The following is a 22,746-nucleotide window of genomic DNA, read 5'->3' on the forward strand; positions in this document are numbered from 1 at the left end:
TCTTTCCACTCACATACCACCTGTCACACAGAGCACCTATGGCATAGAGAATCCTTAAGATGGTATGTGAGTGGAAAGAAAAGGTTTGAAAACCACTGCTCTAAATTATCCCGATTCATATACCCGTCCAAATATTCAAGTTTATTATCAGACTGTACCATAATCAGAAAATACAATGTTTCTCCAAACCACTGTGCACAGAGATTTCTCACAAAATCAACACATAATAATCGCATACATACATTAAAAAAAAACAAAATAAAAATGTATAAATATTCTGTAATAGTTTACTCATTTAATTTAGAAGAAACCCATTGTCATCCTGTGTCAGTTGTGGCTCAATCCTCTTTCCTCGTAATCAGAGGTTGTGGGATAATCCCACCCCAAAGCCTCGATCAAAGTGTCCCAGGCAGATGCACCCACTGCAGCGCTGAGAACACTTCACTGTTGCTGGGAAATGAAGACCAGCTCTACCTACAGACCTCCCTCTCTTGCTGTTCCAGAGAATTTGTTGAGCCCTTGGCCTTGTGAGAGAAGGGCAGGGAGGTGCTGGCCCCTGCTCCTGCCTAACTTTTAATCTTTAACCAAGGCCACGAAAACACGAGGTGGCCCTTGTTAGAAAAGGGAAAAGCTGCAGAAGCTGGAAATCTGAAATAAGATTGGAATATGTTCAGCAAGCTAGGCAGTATCCTGTCGCCTACTGTCTAACCTGAGTAATTCCAGCAGTTCCTGTTGCTGAATGTGGAACTTTGCTGTGCACGACAGAGAGAAATGCAAAAAAACCGCAGATGCTGGAATCTTGAACAAACCATTCCTGCATTGTGATGGTGCCTTGGGCATCCAGGCCCCTGATAGAATGGCACTGTAGAAATGCAAGTATTGTTTCTTTTCAGGAGGGTGATATGAGGTGGAAATGGGCTGACTGGGAAACTTGGAGATACAACGCGGTTGCAAACCCTTCTAATGGACCCATGTAACCAATTAACCCGACGTACATCTTTGAAAGGAGGGAGGAAATTGGAGCACCCAAAGAAACCTACCTGGAAACGGGAAAAACATAAAAACTTCTTACTGGATTCGAACCCTTGTTGGTGGCACTGCGATGCTGACCATTCTACCCTCCTCTCTTCCCCCACCCCACATGCCCAGAGTTTGATTCTGCAATACAACTCTTTTTCTTTCTTTCCCTCCCTCCCCCATTCCCCCCCTTTTTACTCTGCAGATTGAAAGTTGACCAAGTCCGCGAGATTGTCACTGGAAACCCCACAGTGACGAAACTGGTGGTGAGTTTTTACCGGAACATCCGTGGGCAGAATGCCCTGCGGGAGATCCTGGAGCCGGTCATCAGAGAGATCCTGCAGGATAAAACCCTGAGCATCAAAACCGACCCTGTTGCTATCTACAAGAGCTGGGTCAATCAGATGGAGAGTCAGACTGGACAGAGAAGGTAGAGTTCAGAATGGTCACCTGTCACACTTTGTCTACCTATCACACTCCGTCAGCCTCTTACCTTCCTTGGCAGGGCCAGTGCAGTTTGGATTTTTTAGACATACGACTCCTCGACTTACATTCCGGCAAACCCATCAAAAGTCGAGAAAAAACGTCGGAAAAGAATATCACGCCTACCCTTTTTGATGGGTTGTTCACAGTGCACTCATTCGCGCGATCGCGACAGAGATTGCGGATGTGGTTGAGTCAGCATGGCGGGAGAGTATGGTGAATGATACTCTTGCACGATGCTGCCATCGCCCAGCATCACGAAAGTAGTGCACCGCATATTACAAGAGCGGTAACAGATCAGAATTTGAAAATGAGAGTCCAGATTCGAACCATTGTAACCAAAAGTAGGGTAGCACCTGTACTGTGTGGTCACAGGCCCTTCTGGCCTCTGAGCCCGTATAGCCCAATGCACCAATTAACCTATGACCTCTACATTTTGAAGGGCGGTAGGGAACCGGAGCACCTGGTGGGAATCCACGTAGAGATAGGGAGAGCACGGAAACTCCTTACAGACAGCGCTGGATTCGAACCCTGGTCACGGCCGCTGTTACAGAATGTGCTAACCGTGCCGCCACAACGCAAGCTGTGCTAACAGTCCAAGTCCTTACCCGTGGCTTAATGCCAGCAATGCATTACTCAGGAATCTTGCTCCTGATTTTATTTAATTCCCCCCATCTCTTTTTTTTGGGGAGGAGGGTAGTATTTTAAGAAACTTTGCAAGGAGTGTTTCAGGATATGGCGGAGAACTTGTCCCACATTCTCCCCGGCATCCCTGTGCGGATCAAGTACTTGGTTTGTGAAGCTGGCTCGGCAGAGGAAATCGGGCAAATTAAGGTAAAATTGCCTGCGTGAACTTATGAAACAAGATCTATTGATTGTTATGTCAGTCAGTGCTGTGGGAGAGACTCTAGCAATGTGGTAATCTTGACCCCAGTTACTCACTGCTATCAATTACAGCTCAGGCAGAGCTGACAGGAAATCACTAAAGTTCCTGGGACCATGGTGGAGCATTTAATCTTGTGTCAGCGGCCAAGGATTCCCCTCTGTGTTGGTGTGTGCTACTCCGATCTCATCCTGCCCTCTCCTGGGGCTGTTGGATGTGGGGTGGACACTGAGATGGGATGAATCTCCTTGTAATTACAACCTTAAACTTATTCACGGCCGTTAATTTGGAACATAAGACTTAGTAGCAGAAATAGGCTATTCATCCCATCGAGTCTTCCCCACCATTTAATGATGATCTGATCCATTTTCACACTCAGCCCCACTGCCTGGCCTTCTCCCCATAATCCTTGATGCTCTGGCCAGTCAGAAACTGAACAGTCTCTCTCATAAATACACCCAATAACCTGGCCTCCACAACTGCTTATACCTACATATTCCGCAGTTTTACTACCCTCTGGCTGAAGAAATTCCTACGTATTTCTGTCCTTCAATTCTGAGGGTGTGCCCTCTTGACCAAAACTCTTCCACCATGGGAGGAAAAAACTTTCTATATCTACTCTGTCCACACCTTTCAACATTTGAAAGGTTTCAATGAAATTCTCCCACATTCTCCTAAATTCCATCTAATACATGCCGAGAGCTGGCAAACGCTCATCATTACATAACTCTTTAATTCCCAGAATCATGATTGGAACCTCCTTTAAACCCTCTCCTTTCTTAAACGAGGAGCCCAAAACTACTCCCAATACTCCGTGAGGTCTCACCAGTGCCTTATTTAGGAAGGAGCTGGAAAGAGGAATCGGGGTGAACGACCTGTCCAGGTTTAAATTGGGGTGAACGACCTGCCCAGGTTTAAATCGGGATGAACGACCTGCCCAGGTTTAAATCGGGGTGAACGACCTGCCCAGGTTTAAATCGGGATGAACGACCTGTCCAGGTTTAAATCGGGATGAACGACCTGCCCAGGTTTAAATCGGGGTGAACGACCTGCCCAGGTTTAAATCGGGATGAACGACCTGTCCAGGTTTAAATCGGGATGAACGACCTGTCCAGGTTTAAATCGGGGTGAACGACCTGTCCAGGTTTAAATTGGAATGAACGACCTGCCCAGGTTTAAATTGGGGTGAACGACCTGCCCAGGTTTAAATTGGGGTGAACGACCTGCCCAGGTTTAAATTGGGATGAACGACCTGTCCAGGTTTAAATCGGGATGAACGACCTGCCCAGGTTTAAATTGGGATGAACGACCTGCCCAGGTTTAAATCGGGATGAACGACCTACCCAGGTTTAAATTGGGGTGAACGACCTGCCCAGGTTTAAATTGGGATGAACGACCTGCCCAGGTTTAAATTGGGATGAACGACCTGCCCAGGTTTAAATCGAGATGAACGACCTGCCCAGGTTTAAATTGGGATGAACGACCTGCCCAGGTTTAAATCGGGGTGAACGACCTGCCCAGGTTTAAATCGGGATGAACGACATGCCCAGGTTTAAATCGGGGTGAACGACATGCCCAGGTTTAAATTGGGATGAATGACCTGCCCAGGTTTAAATTGGGGTGAACAACCTGCCCAGGTTTAAATCGGGATGAACGACCTGCCCAGGTTTAAATCGGGATGAACGACCTGCCCAGGTTTAAATCGGGGTGAACGACCTGCCCAGGTTTAAATTGGGATGAACGACCTGTCCAGGTTTAAATCGGGGTGAACGACCTGTCCAGGTTTAAATCGGGGTGAACGACCTGTCCAGGTTTAAATCGGGGTGAACGACCTGTTATTTTGACCTCTGCACAGTGCTTCATATTTAATTCCTTCAGATCGAATACAAAACAATGACTTCTGCTGCCTTGTTCTTGCCCTTTGATCGCTAAGTTTAGAACTGTAGAACACATACCCCTCCCATTCAAATTATTCTTGAATGTCAAAATCGAGCCCACATCCACGACCGAAACTGGAAGTTTGTTCACCACTCTCTATAGCCGCTTTCAGGTGGCCAGAATACCCGACTGTAAAGCCACCTGTTCTACCCCAATGCGGCTGTCGGGTGGCTACCTGAAAGTGGAGAACCTGGCCAGGAGGAGCACTTACCTAACCCTCCTCCTGTAATTATAATCTCCGGCTCGGAGAATCCCCTGTTGCACTTGAAAGCAGCAATGGGACTATGGCCTCAGTCCACAGGAGCCGGCGATCGCACTTCAGCCTGTAAGTTTTTTTGAAAGGTGGGAGGAAACCAGAGCCCACGGAGAAAACCCACGCAGACACGGGGAGAATGTCCAAATGCCTTACAGACAGCGCGGGATTTGAATCCAGGTCTGGTTCCAATCACTAGAGCTGTAAAGGTGTTGCGCTGACTGCTACACTGAACATCCCACCCATTTAGTAGGTAAAAGCAGCCAAGTTTAAAATTGTAAAAGTAAATATTCTCTGAAGTATTGCATAATATATCTTTTTGGTTAAGATGAGAGCAAATATACACAGCCAGCTGAGTGCCTTGGTTGGGCTTTGCTCATAGCAGTCATTTAAATAAAGTTGTGTGAAACATTGAATTTAAATTAGACATACAGGCCAATTCGGTCCTATGAGTCGGGGCCGCCCAAATTACACTCCATTAACTTACAACATTTTTGAAGGGTAGGAAAAACCAGAGCCCCTGGAGAAAACCCACATAGGCACGGGGAGAATGTACAATCTCCTTATAGACCGTGCAGGATTCGAACCCAGGTCCAGTCCTGATTGCTGGCACTGTGAAGGTGTTGCACTAACTGCTACACCAACTATGCCACCCAAGATGAGGAGCTGGTTGATGCCGCTCGCTGTTGAGGTGGTTCTCTTAATCCCTGTTTAGTAAGAGCCTCTGTTCAGAGGGTTGGTGGGGGGGGTTTTAATTATCTATAATGTTATTGTTCATCTTTCAGGTGGCTTCATGGAATGATTTCAAAGAATGTGACTAAAAATAAAATACTTTATAAAGTTTGTATATTCATGCAAGTGAAATTTATTCAGTTTAAGTACAGTAGAGTATTTTTCTCTTTAAACTGTTTATTCCATTGTAAGAGTAAGTCTCAAACAACTGGAAATTACATTTATCCGGCATCTACCAATCTCCATAGGTGCCATGGGTTTTACTGTATTACAGTAGTGCTTTAGAGGCTGCAGGAATGTGGCTGGGTGTCTTTCTGATGCAAACAGTGGGCTTTAGTGTGATGGGGACATCCCGTTTGGTGTAGACACACGAGCTGTACTGTTCTGTGTCCCAGCTTTCAGGCCCCAGCTCCCCTGTGACCCTCTGCTCACACGGCTCTTGTTCATGAGCAGCGCTGTCTCTGGGTGGCGTATTGCCCCTGTGTCTGACTGCAGTGGTAAGCAGCAGAATATCAGGGCACGTATCCAGGTATCTTACAACACACCATGTTGGCTCCCAATACTGTTGGTTACACCTGACACAATAAGCTCTATTTTTCGGCCAAAGTTTTAAGGAGACTTTTTTTTTCTGTGTGTAAGTATGCAGCTCAGCTTTTTGAGCACATTTTAACTGGAAATATTGTGACCTCCCACTTTAATGGCACACACCATTATCAAACTGACATGTCTGTCCATGGTCACCTGCAAACTGAAGGAGCAATACCTTGTATTCCGTCTTGCCATTCTTCAACCAGATGACATCAATATCGACTTCTCCAATTTCTGTTATTCCCCTCCTCAGTCTTTGTTTCTCACATTCCTCTGTCTCCCGTCCTCCATTTTCCCTCCCCCTTATTGCTTTATGTCAGTGAGCTACCTTTCTTAGCCCTCTGCCCCTCCCCAATCACTTCTCAGCTTCTTCTCTTCTACCCTTCCACCTCTTACACTTTTACCTCTTATCCTGCAGATACAACCAGACATAACACACATACAAACAAAGAATCCACATGTAGGTCAAGTAGACAGATATAAAACTAAATAATAAAAGGATATTGTTCTGTGAATATGAAAGTCTCGGAGGGTCAGTGTGAGCAGTTCCTTTGGTCGTTCAGCGTTCTCGCTGCCTGTGGCAAGACACTGTTCCTCAGCCTGGTGGTGCTGGCTCTGATCCTCCTGGATCTCTTTCCCGATGGGAGGGAGCAGCAGAAAGAATGCTGTGTGCGGGTTCCTCAACGATTTTGCGTGTCCTTTTCAGGCAATGATCTGATGGTGGAGGGAGGAGGGAGACTGCAGTGATCCTCACTGCCACTCGTGTGGTCCTGTGGATGGATTGCTGATCCAACTCTCCACAGCAGCTGTACCACTCGGCAATGCAACCAGCCAGGAGTCCTGTAGAAGGTTGGCATGAGTGGCCGGTGGCCTTGCCTGCTTCAGTCTTCTCAGGAAGTGCAGTTACTGTTGCGCCTTCCTGACAAGTGAGGAGATGTGTGTCCACTCTGGTTACTTCTCGATTCTTGGAATCACTGGCAGTGGAACTATGTAGAAACTCAATGCTGGAGAACCTCAGCAAGTCAAACATTGTACCAAAGATAAAGATACATAGCCCACGTTCCAGGCTTGAACCCTTCAAGGTATGAGCAAAATGTAGGCAGGCTCCTGAATAAAATGATGGGGACAGGGGAGGGCACACCAGCAAACAGGAGGTGGGGGGATTGCCTTATGAGTAGAGAGGGATGGGGTGGAGAACTGGGGGTGGGGGGGAAGAAGATAGAGAGAGGAAAGAGAAGGAGAACAGAGAGTGCTGTAGCAGAAACGGGAGAAGTTGATGCCACCTAGTTGCAGAGTGCCTAGACAGAAAATTAGGTGTTGCTCCTCCAATTTACGTGGCCTTGGTTTAATGGTACATAAGGCCATGGACAAACACGTCAATGCGGGAGTGGGGTGCAGAATTGAAATGGTTGGCCACTGGGAGATCCCTGTCATCGATGCTATCAGGGTGAAGGTGCTCAGCAAAATGATCTCCCAGGCTTCGTCCTGTCTCTCCAATGGTATTTCTCTTTTCTCAAATCGCTGACGGTGGAACTCCGGTTATTTCTTGGTTCCAGGGCCACTCTGGGTTGTTTGTGTTCCTGCGCTGAGCAGTGTTTTCTTTCCTCTCAGTAAACTGCCATATGAGGTGACAGTGGACCAGGCCCTGACTCACCAGGAGGTACAGCGGAGACTTGACATATCCCTGCTCAACCTGCGGGCTGCCACTGACAAATTCCTCAACGCCATTATTTCCTCCGTGGACAAGATCCCGTAAGTGCTCAGTGCTGCTTTTCCCACATCCGAATCCGCTGCGCCTCATGACCTGGCTGTTGGGGGGCGTGGTTTCGTGCTGCCTCGCTCCTGCGATGACGTCCAACTATCCCAAAAATGTGTAGTTTTCACGACATCAGAACGTCCACCAGAAAAGTAATGAGGAAAGTCCAGCACCCAGGCTGCATATCCTGCTGGCAGCTCCTAGTTTGTTATGTTGGCAGTCGGAATCGTGGGTCAGTTAAAGGCAAACAGCCTTAAATAACTCTCTGGTTTGAGCTTCTGAACCCGCCCTGGCAGGGGTAGGATTTGGGGGGGGGGGGTGTCAACCAGGGGTATGTGGCAGATGTGATGATGATGGATGTGTGTGCGAGTGTGTCCATAAGAAATTTATGCGTCCTACCCTCATCTCCACCATGAGATTTTCCTGGGTGCTCCAGCTTCCTCCCACCCTCCAAAATGTATGGGATTGGAAAGTTAATTGGACAGAATCGGTTTCATGGGCCGGAAGGACTTTCTATAATGCTATCTCATTAAATTTAAAATTAAAATAAATCAAGTGTCTTTTTAAAAGCCTGTTTAACATTAATGTTGTATGTCCCACCACTATTACCCCTGACAATCCATTCCAGGCACAAAAAAACATTGCTCTGCATATCTCCTTTAAAACTCCCCTGACCCTCTTCCTCTCCTTTAGGTGAAGGGCAGATTGGCTGAGGAAATCCCAGTTTGGGCTTTCATGTGAGCCACGAACCAACTCTACCAACCAGGCTGTCAGTACTGAGGGCTCGCTGAATCAAGCTTATTGTCATCCGATTGTACAAGTACAATGCGAGGAAACAGTGTTCTCTGGTGCTCGGTGCAAAACACTCAGGCACACATCCAGATGTAACACATAGATGCAAACAAACAAACAAATAAATAAATATTGCTTTGTGACTGAGAATTTCGGAGGGTTCGTGTGAGCAATTCCATTGATTGTTCGTCATTCTCGCTGTTCCTCAGCCTGGGGGTGATGGCTCTGATACTCCTGGCAGGAGCAGCTGAAAGATGCTGTGTGGGGTGGAAGGGGTCCTCAACGATTTTGCGTGCACTCTCTAGACAACGATCCCGTTAGATCATGTTGAGGGAGGGAGAGGGAGACTCCAGTGGTCCTCTCTGCCGTTCTTATGGTCCTGTGGATTGTCCGCCGATCCATTTCTCTGCAGCGATCCTATCACACTGTGATGCAGCCGGTCTTGATAGAGCTCCTGCAGAAGGTTGTCATGATGGTGGCCGGCAGTCTTCTCAGGAAGTGGAGGTGTTGTGTGTCCACGATAGGTCACAAGTTAAGTTTAAAGGACGTGGTTCTTCCCACCTCAGAGTTGTTCCTGTTCCTCCTGAAGTCCACAATTATTTTCTTTGTCTTGTCCATGCTGAGACTCACGTTGTTACTCTTGCACCATATCACGAGATTTTCCACCTCTTCTCTGTCCAAGTGATTGGAGGAAAATTTAGAGGAGACGTTTTTTTATAACCGAGAGAGTGGTGAGTGCCTGGAATGTGTTGCCAGGGCTGATGGTGGAGGCTGGTACAATAGGGATATTCAAAAGACATGGATACATGAAAAATAAAGATTTTCGGGTGTGAGGGTGGGAAGAGTTAGATTGTTGTGGAGACGGTTTACATTGATCAGCACGATATCACGAGCCGAAGGGCTCGTGATATTGTAATGTTCAATGAGCAGCGATGCCGAGACAGGAAAAGCTGGCCCAGTGAGGAATGAAAGCTTGGTGGGTGTGGAAGGAGTTGGCTGCCTGTACCTCATACCCTATGTTACCAAAAGAACAAAGCGTAAGGGGGTCAATGGCAGAGATTTGGGGTTTGCAGAGTTGGGATGTCTAAAAAGGGGGGAGTAGTTCAATGAAAACTTTGAAAAGGGAGCTGGATAAAGGGACATGGTGATGAGGCAGGTGAAAGGGGTGGCAGAGAACTGGTTCTACCATTGTCTAACCTCCATCTTCCTCCCCAATCGGAATAAGGTATGGGATGAGGTACACTGCCAAAGTGTTGAAGAGTTCGCTGAGGGAGAAGTTCCCGGATGCCGCTGAAGAGGAGTTACTGAAGGTACAGTTTTGGCCATGGGAGGAGCTAGCGTTGGAGTCACTGGCCACGTTCCATGACTACTCGCAGCAGAAAGTGGAGGACCTTGGTGTTCCTTTTGCAGGAGGGATTCATTGAACCTGAGGGGTAGGGGAGCCTTGAGTCTAAACCATTCCATTTCTCCCCCTGATGTTGCTCGACCCCATGAATTCCTACGGCAAGTTGTGTGTTTGTGTTTGCTCGAGCTTCCAACGCTCTCTCATGCATCTCAAGTTTGTTGCTCTGCGTTGATTTGGGAGAAAAGTGCAGATTGTCCCCTCTGAAGCACTCTGACCCGGTAATCTTGGTGCTCTCAGACAGATGGTAATAGAAGCCTGAAATCCAACACCTCTGGGTTTAAGAACAATTTTTATCCAACAGCTTTCAAACTTTTGAATCCCCCTATTACAGCCCTAACCCTAAACTACTCAGGGACCCCCAAAAGATCTGTCTGCACCACCCTTTTTCTTGCACAAACTGCAATTGTGAATATCCATGGGGTAACTGGTACAGTTAGCCCCCTTGTAGAACCACATAATATTACACCACAGAAATAGGCCTTTTGGCTCATCTAGTCCAAGCCAAGCTGTTATTCTGCCTCATTCCGTTAACCTGCACCTGGAATATAGCCCTCCTTGCGCCTCCGATCCAAATTTTGAGCCTGCATTCACCACTTCTGCTGGCAGCTCATTCCACACTCCCACTCTGTCTGAAGAAGTTCCCCTTAAACATATCAACCTTCACTTTTAACCCATGTCCTTTAGTTCTTGTCTCCCCTGACCTCAGTGGAGAAAGTCTGTTTCCTTTATACCTCTATCAAATCTCCCCTCATTCTCTGATGCCCCAGGTAATAAAGTCCTAACCTGTCCAAACTTTCCCTGTAGTTAAGTCCTGGCAATATCCTCGTAAATCGTCTTCTGTTCTCTTTCAGTCTTGTTGATATCACAGTTTACACGTAGCTGTTTCAGTGCCAGCCACCTGGGTACAAATCTGAATTCGGTGCCGTCTCTAAGGAGTTTGTACGTTCTCTCCATCTGTTTCTTCCAGGTGCTCTGGTTTCCTCCCACCCTACTAAATATACAGGGATTGTAGGTCAATTGGAGGTATGGGCTTGTGGGCCAGAAGGGCCTGTTACTGTGCTTTATGCCTAAATATAAAGAAAATAAAATTTAAAATTAAATTATTTGGTTGTTGCATCAAATCTCGCCCCAGTCAACATCTGATGGGTTGGCATGTGTGTTGTTGATTGGTCTTGGCTGTGATGGCCTGAAGTTGAATGACTTATGCAGGGTGTGCTCCACCTTGCCCCAGAGCAATCCGTCTCACCATCTGACGACCTCTCTTTGTCGCTGCAGGTGGTTGGCCACCTGCTCTACTATCGCTACATGAATCCGGCCATCGTGGCACCAGATGGGTTCGACATCATTGCCTTCACAGTGGGAGGTGGCCTCCACACAGACCACCGACGCAACCTGGGCTCCATCGCAAAGCTGCTCCAGCTCGCCGCCTCCAGCCACACGTTTGAGGGGGAGAATGGGCATCTCCGCACCATGAACGACTATCTGTTCCAGTGCCAGCAGAGATTCAGGTGACCGCTTCTGTTCTTCAACAACATGAAATAGGAGCAGGAGTTGGCCATCGAGCCAATGTGATCATGGCTGTTCTGATGAAAGACTCATCTCTACCAACCTGTCTTTTCCCCATATCCCTTAATCAATCTGCTATGTAAAAAATCTATCCAACCTTGTCTAAAATGTATTTACTGAGGTAGCCTCCACTGCTTCAATGGGCAGCGAATTCCACAGATTCACCATCCTCTGGGAAAAGCAGTTCCTCCACATCTCCATCCTAAATCTACCACCCTGAATCTTGAGGCGATGTCCCCTCGTTCTGGTCTCCCCCACCAAAGGAAGCATCTTAACTATGTCTATCTTATCTATGTCTTTCATAATTTTATATATTTCTACAAGGTCCTCTTGTGTTCCTCTAAATTCCCAGAAGTACAGTTCCAGGGGACTCATTCTCTCCTGCAAAATAATTTCTCACCTCAGCACTGATTCTCCCACCTTGTCGTGTCAGATGTTCATACAAGAATGCTGAAAATTGGAGGTCAACCTCCCATTATCCCCCTCCCCTGAGTGTATCTCTTTCCCAATGCTTCAACTCCTTTCCTTCAGCTCCCCACCCACTTCTTTCTCATAACAAAGATCTTGTCCCTTCTGATTTTCTGTTTGAGCACTCTCCAACCGGATGGCATTAATATTGGCTTTTCCTGTCTCCTACACTCCATTCTCCCTCCCTTCCCTTTCCCCTTTGTTTTCTTTCCTCCAGCTCTCTACCCATTCCTCTCCATTCACAGAGCCATCCCTGCTCCTCCGACACTGTCTTTGTCGTCGACCTAGTTGGTCAAGTCTCAAATTGGCCTCCCTGGACTCTCACTTGTAGCCACATATGCCTATCCTTCTCCAAGTGCAGGCTGATCCATTCTCCCAGAACCTTTCCCAATGATTGAGGATGGAGATGGGAGTTAGGGCATTTAAGACCATAAAAAATAGAAACAGAAATAGACTATTTAGCCCATTGAGTCTGCACTGTCATTTAATTATGAGCTGATCCATTTTCCTATTCTGCTCCACTGTCCGGCCTTCTCTCCATAACCTTTGATGCCCTGGCTAATCAGGAAACTATCAATCTCTTCCTTAAATGCACCCAATGACCCAGCCTCCACAACCACCTGTGGTGACAGATTTACCACCCTCTGTCTGAAGAAGTTCCTCCGCATCTCTGTTCTAAGTGGATGCCCTTCATTCTTGAAGTTGAGCCCTCTTATGCTAGACTCTCCCACCGTGGGAAACAGGCTTTCTACATCTACTCTGTCCGCACCTTTCAGCATTCAAAATGTTTCAATGAGATCCCCCCCCTACCGTTCTCCTAAATTCCAAGAGCTGTCAAAAGCTCCTCGTGTGATGACCCTTTCATCCCTGATTCATCCTCGTGAACCTCCTCTGAACCCTCTCCAACGTCAGCACATTTTTTTCTTAAATGAGGCGCCAAAAACTGCTCACAATACTCCAAGCGAGGTCTTGTCAGTGCCTTATAAAGCCTCAACATCACATCCCTGTTCTTATATTATTTGTTTGGATTCTTTCTCCTGATAGTTTTCTGATGTGGGCATCCTTTTTATTTTACTGCCAGGGCATTTTTCCGTGCGGCCTGCGATGTTCCTGAACCTGAGGAGAGGTTTAACGTGGACGAGTATTCGGAAATGGTCAGCCTCAACAAGCCGGTCATCTACATGACCGTCGGGGAACTGATTAACACTCACAAGGTCAGTGATAGACAGGACACAACACAAGCGTGCTGGAGAAAATCAGCAGGTCATACAGCACCTCTAAGAAGGATAGCCAATGTTTCAGGCCTGAGCCCTTCGTCAGGAATAAGAAAAAGCAGGCAGTGTCTGAATAAAAAGGTTAGGGGGAAGAGCACAGGTCAATAGGTGGATACAGGTGGGAAGAAGAAATGCTGACATGTAGCTCTGATACGAGAAGAAAGAGATGGGGAAATGGAGAAGGGGAGAAGAAAATGTCGGCGCTGCTGGTATGGACCCAGGAGAGCTAGTAACGGAGATGCAGCTCTGCTCTGCAGGGTCCTGCTGTCGGGTTTTGATGCTGACAGTTCTGTACAGGCTTTATCTGTCCTGTTCAAGGGACCTGTGGTGCACATTTTTAAAACCTGCATCACGGATTTCTGTTTGCGAGATGGCAACGCATGGCTAGCATATCACAAGGGGTTGCAGACTCCGAGGGTGCAGCCGAAATGGGGAGAACCCCGCCCCTCAACCGTTCAGAAGAAGAAGCATGGGGTCAACCCTACAGCAAAGGTGACCACGTCAGTGGACCGGCGAGGGGTTCAGCAGCTGAAGGACCCACACGGGCCACATGGGCTATTGACAACTTGCAAGTGAAGAGCTCACTGGGCTGCTGACGATTGGCTTGTGGGAACCATGTGTCGGAACCGGGATTGGAGGAGTTGCTGAGGGTAGGAAGGGCTCCTGAAGTGCCTCAGGCACTGAAGGCTTCTTGATCGTATCGGAAGCTTGGATCTGGAGCTCGGATTGTTCATAGTTTGAACAGGGGTCTGTGCGGCTGCAGAAATTGTGGGAGCGCTGGGAGTGAATCCACAAATGATCTGATTCTGAAGGGATTCTATTTTGCTTCTCTTTCACCTATTGTTAGGGCCACCAAGCAATGCTCATGGTGTTTTTTTGTTTGACTTGTGGCAGATGAAAGATGAACTAAATCATATAGACAGATGATCCTCGACATGCATCCAAGTTTTGTTCTGACTGACCGGTCGGATCTTGAAATGGATGTAAATCAGACGTATGTTCCTCCAGGCTCACATATTCGTAAACTGGAGCCGCAGCTCTTTGTCCATGGCCCCCCCCCCAGCACTGGAAAGACCCGTTGTCCACCACCACCGGTACCTGACCTGTGCTCACCTTGAACACCGGGTCCATCAACACCTTCATGAGCAGAAAATAGAACACATCCGGCGGCAGTGGAGTCTCAATGCCCTCCCAGCATGTTAGTCTGTCAAAATAAACAGCTTCTGGATCCCCAGGGCCTGATACGTAACTTTTATATCAACATATCTATTTATTTATTTATTTTAAATTTATACTTTTCTTCAGTCCTATGTACGGATGGTCATAGGTGCCGGATAGCAGGGGATTTACTGTATTGTGTGACAATAAAAAGAAACCTTGAACAGAGAGAGACTCAATGAAGGGGTTAACGGAAATTGGAGATCGATATTGATGCCATCGGGTTGGAGACTGCCAAGACGGAATATAGGTGTTGTTCCTCCAACTTATGGGTGGCCTTGGTCTAGCAGTATGAGGCCAAAGACAGACAGTGCCAACAGTGTGTCTGGAATTGAAGTGGGAGGTCCTTGCTGTTGAAGGGAATAGAGCGAAGGTGCTTAACAAAACAATCTCCCAGCCTGCATCCAGTCTCCATGGAGGATAGAGGAGACCCCAATTGGGAGCTCTAGATGTGGTAAATTATCTCAATGGAGTCACAAGTTTGACATGACACCAGCTTCTAAGGGGTGAATAATTGTGAAAGTTTTGTGTTCCTGCGTACTGCCTAGTTACAGACAATACAATTAGAATTAGGAGCTGGGGTGTGAAAACAGGACCCTTAATCTGTGACCACAGGAAGTGCTCCATTTCAACCCACACGTCCTCCCTCACCACCATTCAGGGCCACAAACAGTCCTTCCAAGTGAAGCAACACTTCTCTTGTGAATCTGCGGGGTTCGTCTGCGGCATCCGGTGCTCCAGTTGTGGTCTCCTCTACCTCAGAGAGACTGGGCGCAGACTGGGAGATCGCTTTGTCAAGCATCTCAGCTCTGACCCTTGCAATAGCATGGATCTCCCAGTGGCTACCCATTTCAATCCCCCATCCCATTCCCTTGCTGACATGTGTGTCCATGCTCTCATGCACTGCCAGACTGAGACCACCTGCAAATTGGAGGAACAATCCCTCATCTTCTGTCTGGCCAACCCCCTGCCCCCCCCCCCCCCCCCACTTTTTCCCCCTATTGCTTTTCTCCCAGTTCTATCCCTTTATATATTGTCATGTTTTTACACCAAGGACCACAAAACGCCGTTTTATCCAGTTGTACTTATACAATTGTATGATAATCATAAACTTGAACTTGAAACACAATTTTACTTTTTCTTGTGCAACTTATAACTGAATATTTATCTATCTTTGTTATTAATTGTATATTTTTCTGTACGGGGAAATTTAACATATACCATTTACTTTTTTACAAAAAGTACTTGCTTGGCAGCAGCAAGTACATGTACATTGTACTTCTGTATATGACAATAAACTCATTGTTATCATTAACTGATGTCCATGTTCCCCTCTCCTTGATGGGGGAGTTTTCTTTCTGCACCCTGACTCTGAAGCTGTTTCATGCTTGTGTTTACTCCAGCTCCTGCTCCAACACCAGGACACCATCTCGGTGGAACGCAGTGACCCACTTCATGAACTACTGGAGGACCTTGGGGTCGTACCCACTGTCGCGTCACTCATAGGCAAGTACCTCACGCCCCTAACAGCCAAGAAACTGATTACCTCTAGTAAATGCCTAATGCTAACAACTTTGAGTCGGAAGGCTGTGTGTTGTCACACTACAGAGAACTGAACCCAGAATTCAGGTTAATTAAAACCAGTTGGAGAGGCCAGTTGACGAAGTGAACTGTATGCCCCTCAGATGGGGAGGTCAGATGGCCAAGTGAACAGTCTTGGGGGTGTGTGTGATCCTCTGGTTATGGAGAAGGGAGAAGAGTATCAGAGTAAAATCACAAAATACTGAAGAAGCTCAACAGGTCAAACAGTGTTCTTTATGTAGCAACGGCAAAGATACATAACCAATGTTTCGGGCTTGAGCCCTTCAACGTATCAGTTAGCGTATCAGTTGGGGAAGGGTGACCAAGGGAAGGGTGTCAGAGTCGTGTTCTCCTCCATTTGGGGAACACCTGGACTCATTTCTCACTGATCCCACTGCCGCCGTTTTAACTATCATCGAGGCTGTCTTACTTGTTTGGTGCCTGTTCCATTCTCTGCCCCAAGGTGAAGGAGCGGTGAACACAAATGATCCCCATGAAGACCATTTGGCTCAACTCTCCAAGATGGAGGTCTCGCTGACCCTCACCAATAAATTTGATCTCTGTAAAAGTGGCAACGAGATGAGCGCTATCAAAGGTTTGTTGCTCAGGTAAGTTGGGGGAACTCAACCATTGGTTGTTGAGCAAAGGATCCAGAGACTGCAGCTGGTTTTTTAACTGACCAGGGTTTTGTGAACATTATACCCCGTTTTTCAACAAAGGAGCTTTCTTCAAGGTGAGGCTACTTGCTCTCACCACTCTCTATTCCTCAACCCCTGTCTTCTTTCCTCCCACTTCAAATCCCTTTCCTGGGGGTTCCCTCTTCCCCTCTCACTTTTCTCTTCTGCCTTCCATCTCTGTCCATTTATTAACTTCTGCCTGTTAGCCTGTGCACCTCCTTCCCTCCCCCCTCCCCCGCCCCGTCCTCCCTCTAACATTAATTGTATTAGTTACATGCTCTTGACACATTCTTGTCCATACCTCATCTTGAATTTGTATGTTTAAATCCTTTTCCCATTTTTGTTTTGACTTGTATAAATCCTTTTTTTGGCATTTATTGTAATTTTATACACATATTAGTAATAAATTTCTTTATAAATGTATCAGTTATTAAATATTCAAATTGGCTATGTTCTGGAAGTCTAAAATTCTCACCTAGCTTTTTTTAAATATGATTTGAGCTGAAAATATGAAAAAAAAAAGGTATTATTTGATATATTATATTTCTCTTTCATTTACTCAAAAATCAAAAAAGAACCTAAAAAAACCCAATCTTTTATCCTCTTGATCCAATATTTGGGATAATTATCTCGGTAACAGGACACCGTAATAAGGCAATAAGAGGCAGGAGTATGTCAATGGTCTAATGTAAGGGGCCATTCAGTATCATCCACATTCTCTCCCCTGGCACAGCATTCTTCCCACGTCCTTCCATCCATCTGCTTTGCGGAAGGAAATTCCAGAGGTTCACTATAGACTGACCTCCTGCGGGAAGAAGCTGTTTCCCACCCTGCCCGTCCTGATTTTGATGCTCCTGTACCTTCGTCCAGATGGTAGTGGGTCAGAGACCCTGTGTGCTGGATGGAAGGGGCCTTCTATAATTCTTTGAGCCCTATTTAAACAATGCTCCTGGTGAATGAGGTTGATAGGGAAAAGGGAATACTGTACTGTCATGTTCTATGTTCTTTTATATTCAAAGATCCCTGCCTCAACTATACTCAGCAAGTGAACCCCTCATTTTGAGTAAAGAATTCCGAAGGCTCACTTCATCTCTCTGTCCCGAATGGCCGGTCCTTGTCTTGACAGGTGACCTTTGGTTCTGGAAGTCCTGCCAGAGAACAACACATGGAAACAATGTGTTGGCAATAAGAGGCAGGAGTATGCAAATGGCCTAATGTAAGGGGCCATTCAGTATCATCCGCATTCTCTCCCCTGGCACAGCATTCTTCCCACGTCCTTTCATCCATCTGCTTTGCGGAAGGAAATTCCAGAGGTTCACTATAGTCTGGCAGAAGAATTTTTGCACACGGGATCTTTGACCCACCAGCATCAGGGAAAAGGTGCAGGAGAACCTTTCCTGGACCAAACACACGAATGTTATCATGAGGAAAGCACCTCTACTTCCTCAGTAGTTTGTGGAGGTTTGGTATGACATTGGGAACCTTGGCAATTTTCTACAAATATGTGGGGCAAAGTGTGCTGATCGGCTGCATCACGGTCTAGTACGGGGGACACCAATACCTCTGAGCGGAATACGCTGCAAAATGTATTGGACAGAACCCAGGACATCGCAGGCAAAACTCTCCCCACCTGCCATCGGAGAGCAGCAGCAATCATCAAGGATCCACCCCACCTAGCACACACTCTGTTCTCGCTGCTGCCATCAGGAAAGAGGTAGCAGTGCCACAAGTCTCGCCCCCACCAGGAATAGCTGCTACCCCACCATTAGGCAATCAACAAACTCAATAAGAGACTTATTTAAGGACTCTTACTTTGCACTTTATTTATTTAGTAAAGAAATGGCAGTACTGCTGGAACAGCAGTGTTGCCTCTAATGCAGACCCACGGCGTCCAACACTCCCAGTCCGACTGCCATCAGCTTCATGTTGGCTTTAAACGGCCCATTAAAGGCACTGACGTTGGTTTATTTTTTTAAATCCTGCAACCGAGGGACCTAGAGAATAACTTCAGATCCAGTGCTCTTCAAACCATACACCTCTTATTCATAAGCTTGTGTCCCTCAGTTGATGTAGAATCTCACTCATGAAGCTTAAATATCCATAACTTTGCAATCATATGTGAGCACAAACGAAATGTATAGATCACATAACAGATGTACATAGCGCATCGTTCTATCTTATTCAAGTTCTGGACATAGAAGCATCACAGATTTGGGCACCCAATTAACCTCATTCTAACCAATATGCAGCAAACCTCTATATTTACCATGAACTTCTTCATTTGCCCATTGTGACACTTTTGAACTTAGAGGAGAGGATCAAAATAAATCTTACTGAATAAATCTTACTGAATTTATCACTGTGTCATCACCCTAGAGCACACATGTCAAACTCAGGCCCACGGGCCAAATTTGGCCCGTGATATAATTATATTTGGCCCGCAAGATCATATCAATTATGTATTAGAGCTGGCCCGCTGGCTGCCGCGCTAGTATAGTGCATGCACAGCTAATACTACAAATCCCAGAATGCTTTGCAAATGCATTGGCGTCAGCCCGCTAATCGCCCCCACCTCCTCTGTTTACTTTCATTAACATCTGCGACCTGTCGCCCAACTTGCATGTAATAAACCCCTTACGGAAAATGGCCAAACGAAAGACAGAAAACAGGACCTTTCAAGACAGGTGGGAGGCAAACTCTGACCCCAGAGTTTGATGAACTTGCATCTAAGAAGAGATGCCAAGTATCTGGTTTAGACCCAGGTGCATCAGAGTAAATCATAGTGTAGCAAGCTAAGCTTGGATTCATATTTTCTTTGGTTAACTTTGCACTGTTCATAGTTGAAAGATTGGATTTTCTTTGAAGCAAGTTATTTTTTTGACTTGTTGGCTTGTGAAAAAAAATACATTTAAAAGGAGCTTAAAGACTATAGAGAAATATTGATTGAATATTTTATTTCTCATTTGTTCATGCTTCTTCTGGAAAGAGTTTAACCAAATCTATTATTAAACATTTATTTTAATAAGAAAAAGTTTAACATTACATATGTTGAAAGAAGAGAAAACATGCAGATGTTGTTGAAAATTTTCAATAAATATTTAGTTTGGCCCACGACTTAGTCCAAGTTTTTAATTTTGGCCCTCTGTGAATTTGAGTTTGACACCCCTGCCCTAGAGGCACTTGTATACAATCATAATCTCATCTGTAGACATTACTCCAATTACATGGAGAGCGCACTGTTAAAAACTCTTCCCTGCCACTGAGATTATGAAGAGATTCTGTCCTTAATCATTCTCGGTGACCACTTGATGTTGAAATACTTAGACAGAGTTTGGCTGTTATGCTTTTCATCAAATACACACTTTTTATCCTTTCCCTCTGCTGTTGGTGGTTTTACATTTCTCCATAATGCTGTAATCATCTCCTTTGCGATCAACAGCAACACCACAAGTAATCGTGCCTGGTTTTTGGTATCTAGATCCTCTGGAGTCACTCCCAATATAAAATATGCTGCCTCCAAAGGTAGGTCTGTCCCCCATGATTGGCTTAATTTCCATCTGAATATCTCTCCAATATTGATATAGTTTGGGACAATCCCAAAAAATATGGGTGGGATCACCAATCTTCCGGCATAATTCTGAGATGCTACCTGTATCTTGCCAACACTTGAGGAGTCTTAAATACTCTCATTTTAATTTTCCATTCAAACTCCCTCCAGGTAGGGCTACTTGTTAACTTGTGACCATCAAGGCATGTCGGTGGCTGCTTTTTATACATTTGTTAACATGCACACCTGCATACCTCTGCCAGACACCCTTGATTCGGGGTTCACAGCTACCTCATGCTGCAGTCATTTCCTTTATCGATCTTGAGCACCTCAGCATTGACTGATCAATAAGTAATAAGCCCAGCATCGTCAATTCTTCTGCAGCCATTGTATGCATTGTAAGTTTCATTAAGCCATTTGCAGGTAGTTTAAGGCTCTGAATATGTTTAGAGAAGTCCCAATTCTTGTTCTTTTACAGGATTCCTCATGTTTTGTATATGTGCGTGCACCTTGGTCTGGTTGTGCATGCATGTACAGTCAGATGATAATAAACTAGAATTGTACTTGTATCCACTCTGTCTCCCTGAGAACACAGAATCTACCATCCTGTCCCAGGCCACTCCCTTGGTTCACTTTGTTCCCTGCTACCATATTAAATCTTTTAACCATTTAAAACTGAAGAGTTTGCATTCAACCGCTTACTTATGTCATTCCAGCACAAAGCAGCTGATTGTGGATGTGATTCGATCCCAAGCTGGAAGCTCGTTGGCTGAAATATTGCAGACGTCTGCCTCAACTGATCAGGCAAGTGTAGAGGGATTGAAAAAACAATTTACTGGAGCTGACAACACCGGTGGCCAGTGAGTTTGAGGCATGGCCACAAATTGAACATCCAAAGCAAAGTCACTTCAATTGGAGCACCGTCCACAAACAAGCACAAACCTGAAAGTCACGATGAGTATTTAAGCGGGGTAACAGGAGAGCATGGCAAGGGCGTCGTTGCTGGAGCTGGTGTATCAGCAGTGCTGCCGCTGGTTCAGACTTGCGGGGAGTGCAGTCGCAGCGCTCTCGCGGGGTCCAACTGCCCAGTCTGACTGGCAGTATAGGCTTTAAATGGCCTGTAAATTGAGTCGACAGTGGTTTTATTTAAAAATACTGCAACTGCTGGGTCTGCCTATGATTGGCATGAGGGATTACAGGCTCTGGGGAGGCAGGACTGGTGCAGAGCACCTGAAAACGAGGAGACAGCCCCCCCCCTCCCCAATTGAAAAGTTGAAGCAGAGGAGATGCCCCACAGGACAGTGACCAAGGCGGCAGGCCAGTGAGTGGCTCTGAGGCTTAAGAACACACAAGTGGCAGGCTGTTGGGTGACTCAAGATGAGGAACCCACGCAGGCTGCGGGGCTCTGGCGGCTGCAGTCCAGGGATTCACTGGACTGCGGACTGCTGGAGACTGGCTCAAAGGGTACCGGGTATCGGAACCGGAATGCAAGAGAGTGCTGAAGGGTTCCTGATTGTGTCGGAGATTCGGACCCTGGAGCTTGGAGACTGCTGATGGAATCTGTGGCTGCAGCAGCTGCAAGAGCACTGGAGATGAATCCATGGGCACACCGTGACTCTGAGGGGACTCTAGTTTGATTCTCTTTTTCTGACTGTGAGAGGTATTTCTGCCAATGGCAAAAATGTCTGCTGTAAACAAAATTTGTGTAATATTACTCTATCTTTATTGCATGACAGAAATAATTGATTCATGATTAGAGAGAATGGGCTTGCTTTCCATGCAGTGTTGGAGGCAGAGGGAATATCTGATGGAAGTATATCTCAAAGGTATAAATAGGGAAGTCTTTTTCCCAAGGTGGGAGTATCAACAAGAAGGTGCGAGGAAGGAATTTTCTAGGGGATCATAGTGTGGAAACAGGCACTTTGGGCCAATGCTTACCAAAATATCCTACTTGTCTGCGTTTGCCCCATATCCCTCTAAACCTATCCATGTATCTGTCCAGTTTTTTTCCTTAAATGTTGCAATTGTCCCTACCTGAATCACCACCTCTGGAAGCTGTTCTATACACCACCCGCCCTCTGAGGGAGTTGGGTGTTTTTTTTTAAACACAATGGTTGCCATCTGGAACTTACCGCCAGAGGAGGTGGTGGGATCAGAGGCAGGTGCTGCGTTAAAGAGGCATTTAGGATAGGCAAGGGAATGGGATGCGGGAAAATGGGATCAGTGTAGGTGGGCAGAAGGGTCAATATGTTTGTGGTGGGCCAAAGGGCCTGTTTCCGTGCTGTTCCTCTTTCTGGTCAAAATAGTAGTGGATAGTTAAAAATTATTTACTGAAGTTGGCACTGTTGATTTCAAGATTCTTTTTGAGTTATGTAACAGTACAGAACATGTAATATTACACAAAATTACCTTCTACCTGCTGTAAGGCAGACAAGGAGTCGCCATTAATGTTGCCTGGCGCCCCTTACAGTAGGAGAGAAAGAGAAGGAAAGGAGAGTCCCTTCAGAGTCACTGAGCGTCTGTGGATTTAACTCCAGAGCTGCTTTGCACTAACTGAATGGAACATTA

At 46.2% G+C, this 22,746-nt stretch overlaps 1 protein-coding gene across 6 annotated transcripts in view; it reads left to right on the forward strand.

Annotated features, from left to right (window-relative positions):
• Window positions 1–22,746, forward strand: part of iqgap3 (IQ motif containing GTPase activating protein 3) — a 146,258-nt gene that overhangs the window by 103,618 nt on the left and 19,894 nt on the right. For all 6 annotated transcript variants that reach the window (XM_069940308.1, XM_069940309.1, XM_069940313.1 and 3 more), the window contains 8 exons: window positions 1,223–1,447; window positions 7,506–7,646; window positions 9,668–9,752; window positions 11,123–11,355; window positions 12,963–13,095; window positions 15,777–15,879; window positions 16,418–16,562; window positions 20,895–20,982. In XM_069940308.1, coding sequence (XP_069796409.1) covers window positions 1,223–1,447; window positions 7,506–7,646; window positions 9,668–9,752; window positions 11,123–11,355; window positions 12,963–13,095; window positions 15,777–15,879; window positions 16,418–16,562; window positions 20,895–20,982 — 1,153 coding nt within the window. The remainder of the gene's footprint in view (window positions 1–1,222; window positions 1,448–7,505; window positions 7,647–9,667; window positions 9,753–11,122; window positions 11,356–12,962; window positions 13,096–15,776; window positions 15,880–16,417; window positions 16,563–20,894; window positions 20,983–22,746) is intronic.

The sequence above is a fragment of the Narcine bancroftii genome, chromosome 5 (assembly GCF_036971445.1).
Source record: "Narcine bancroftii isolate sNarBan1 chromosome 5, sNarBan1.hap1, whole genome shotgun sequence".
In the NCBI taxonomy this organism is placed as follows: Eukaryota; Metazoa; Chordata; class Chondrichthyes; order Torpediniformes; family Narcinidae; genus Narcine; species Narcine bancroftii.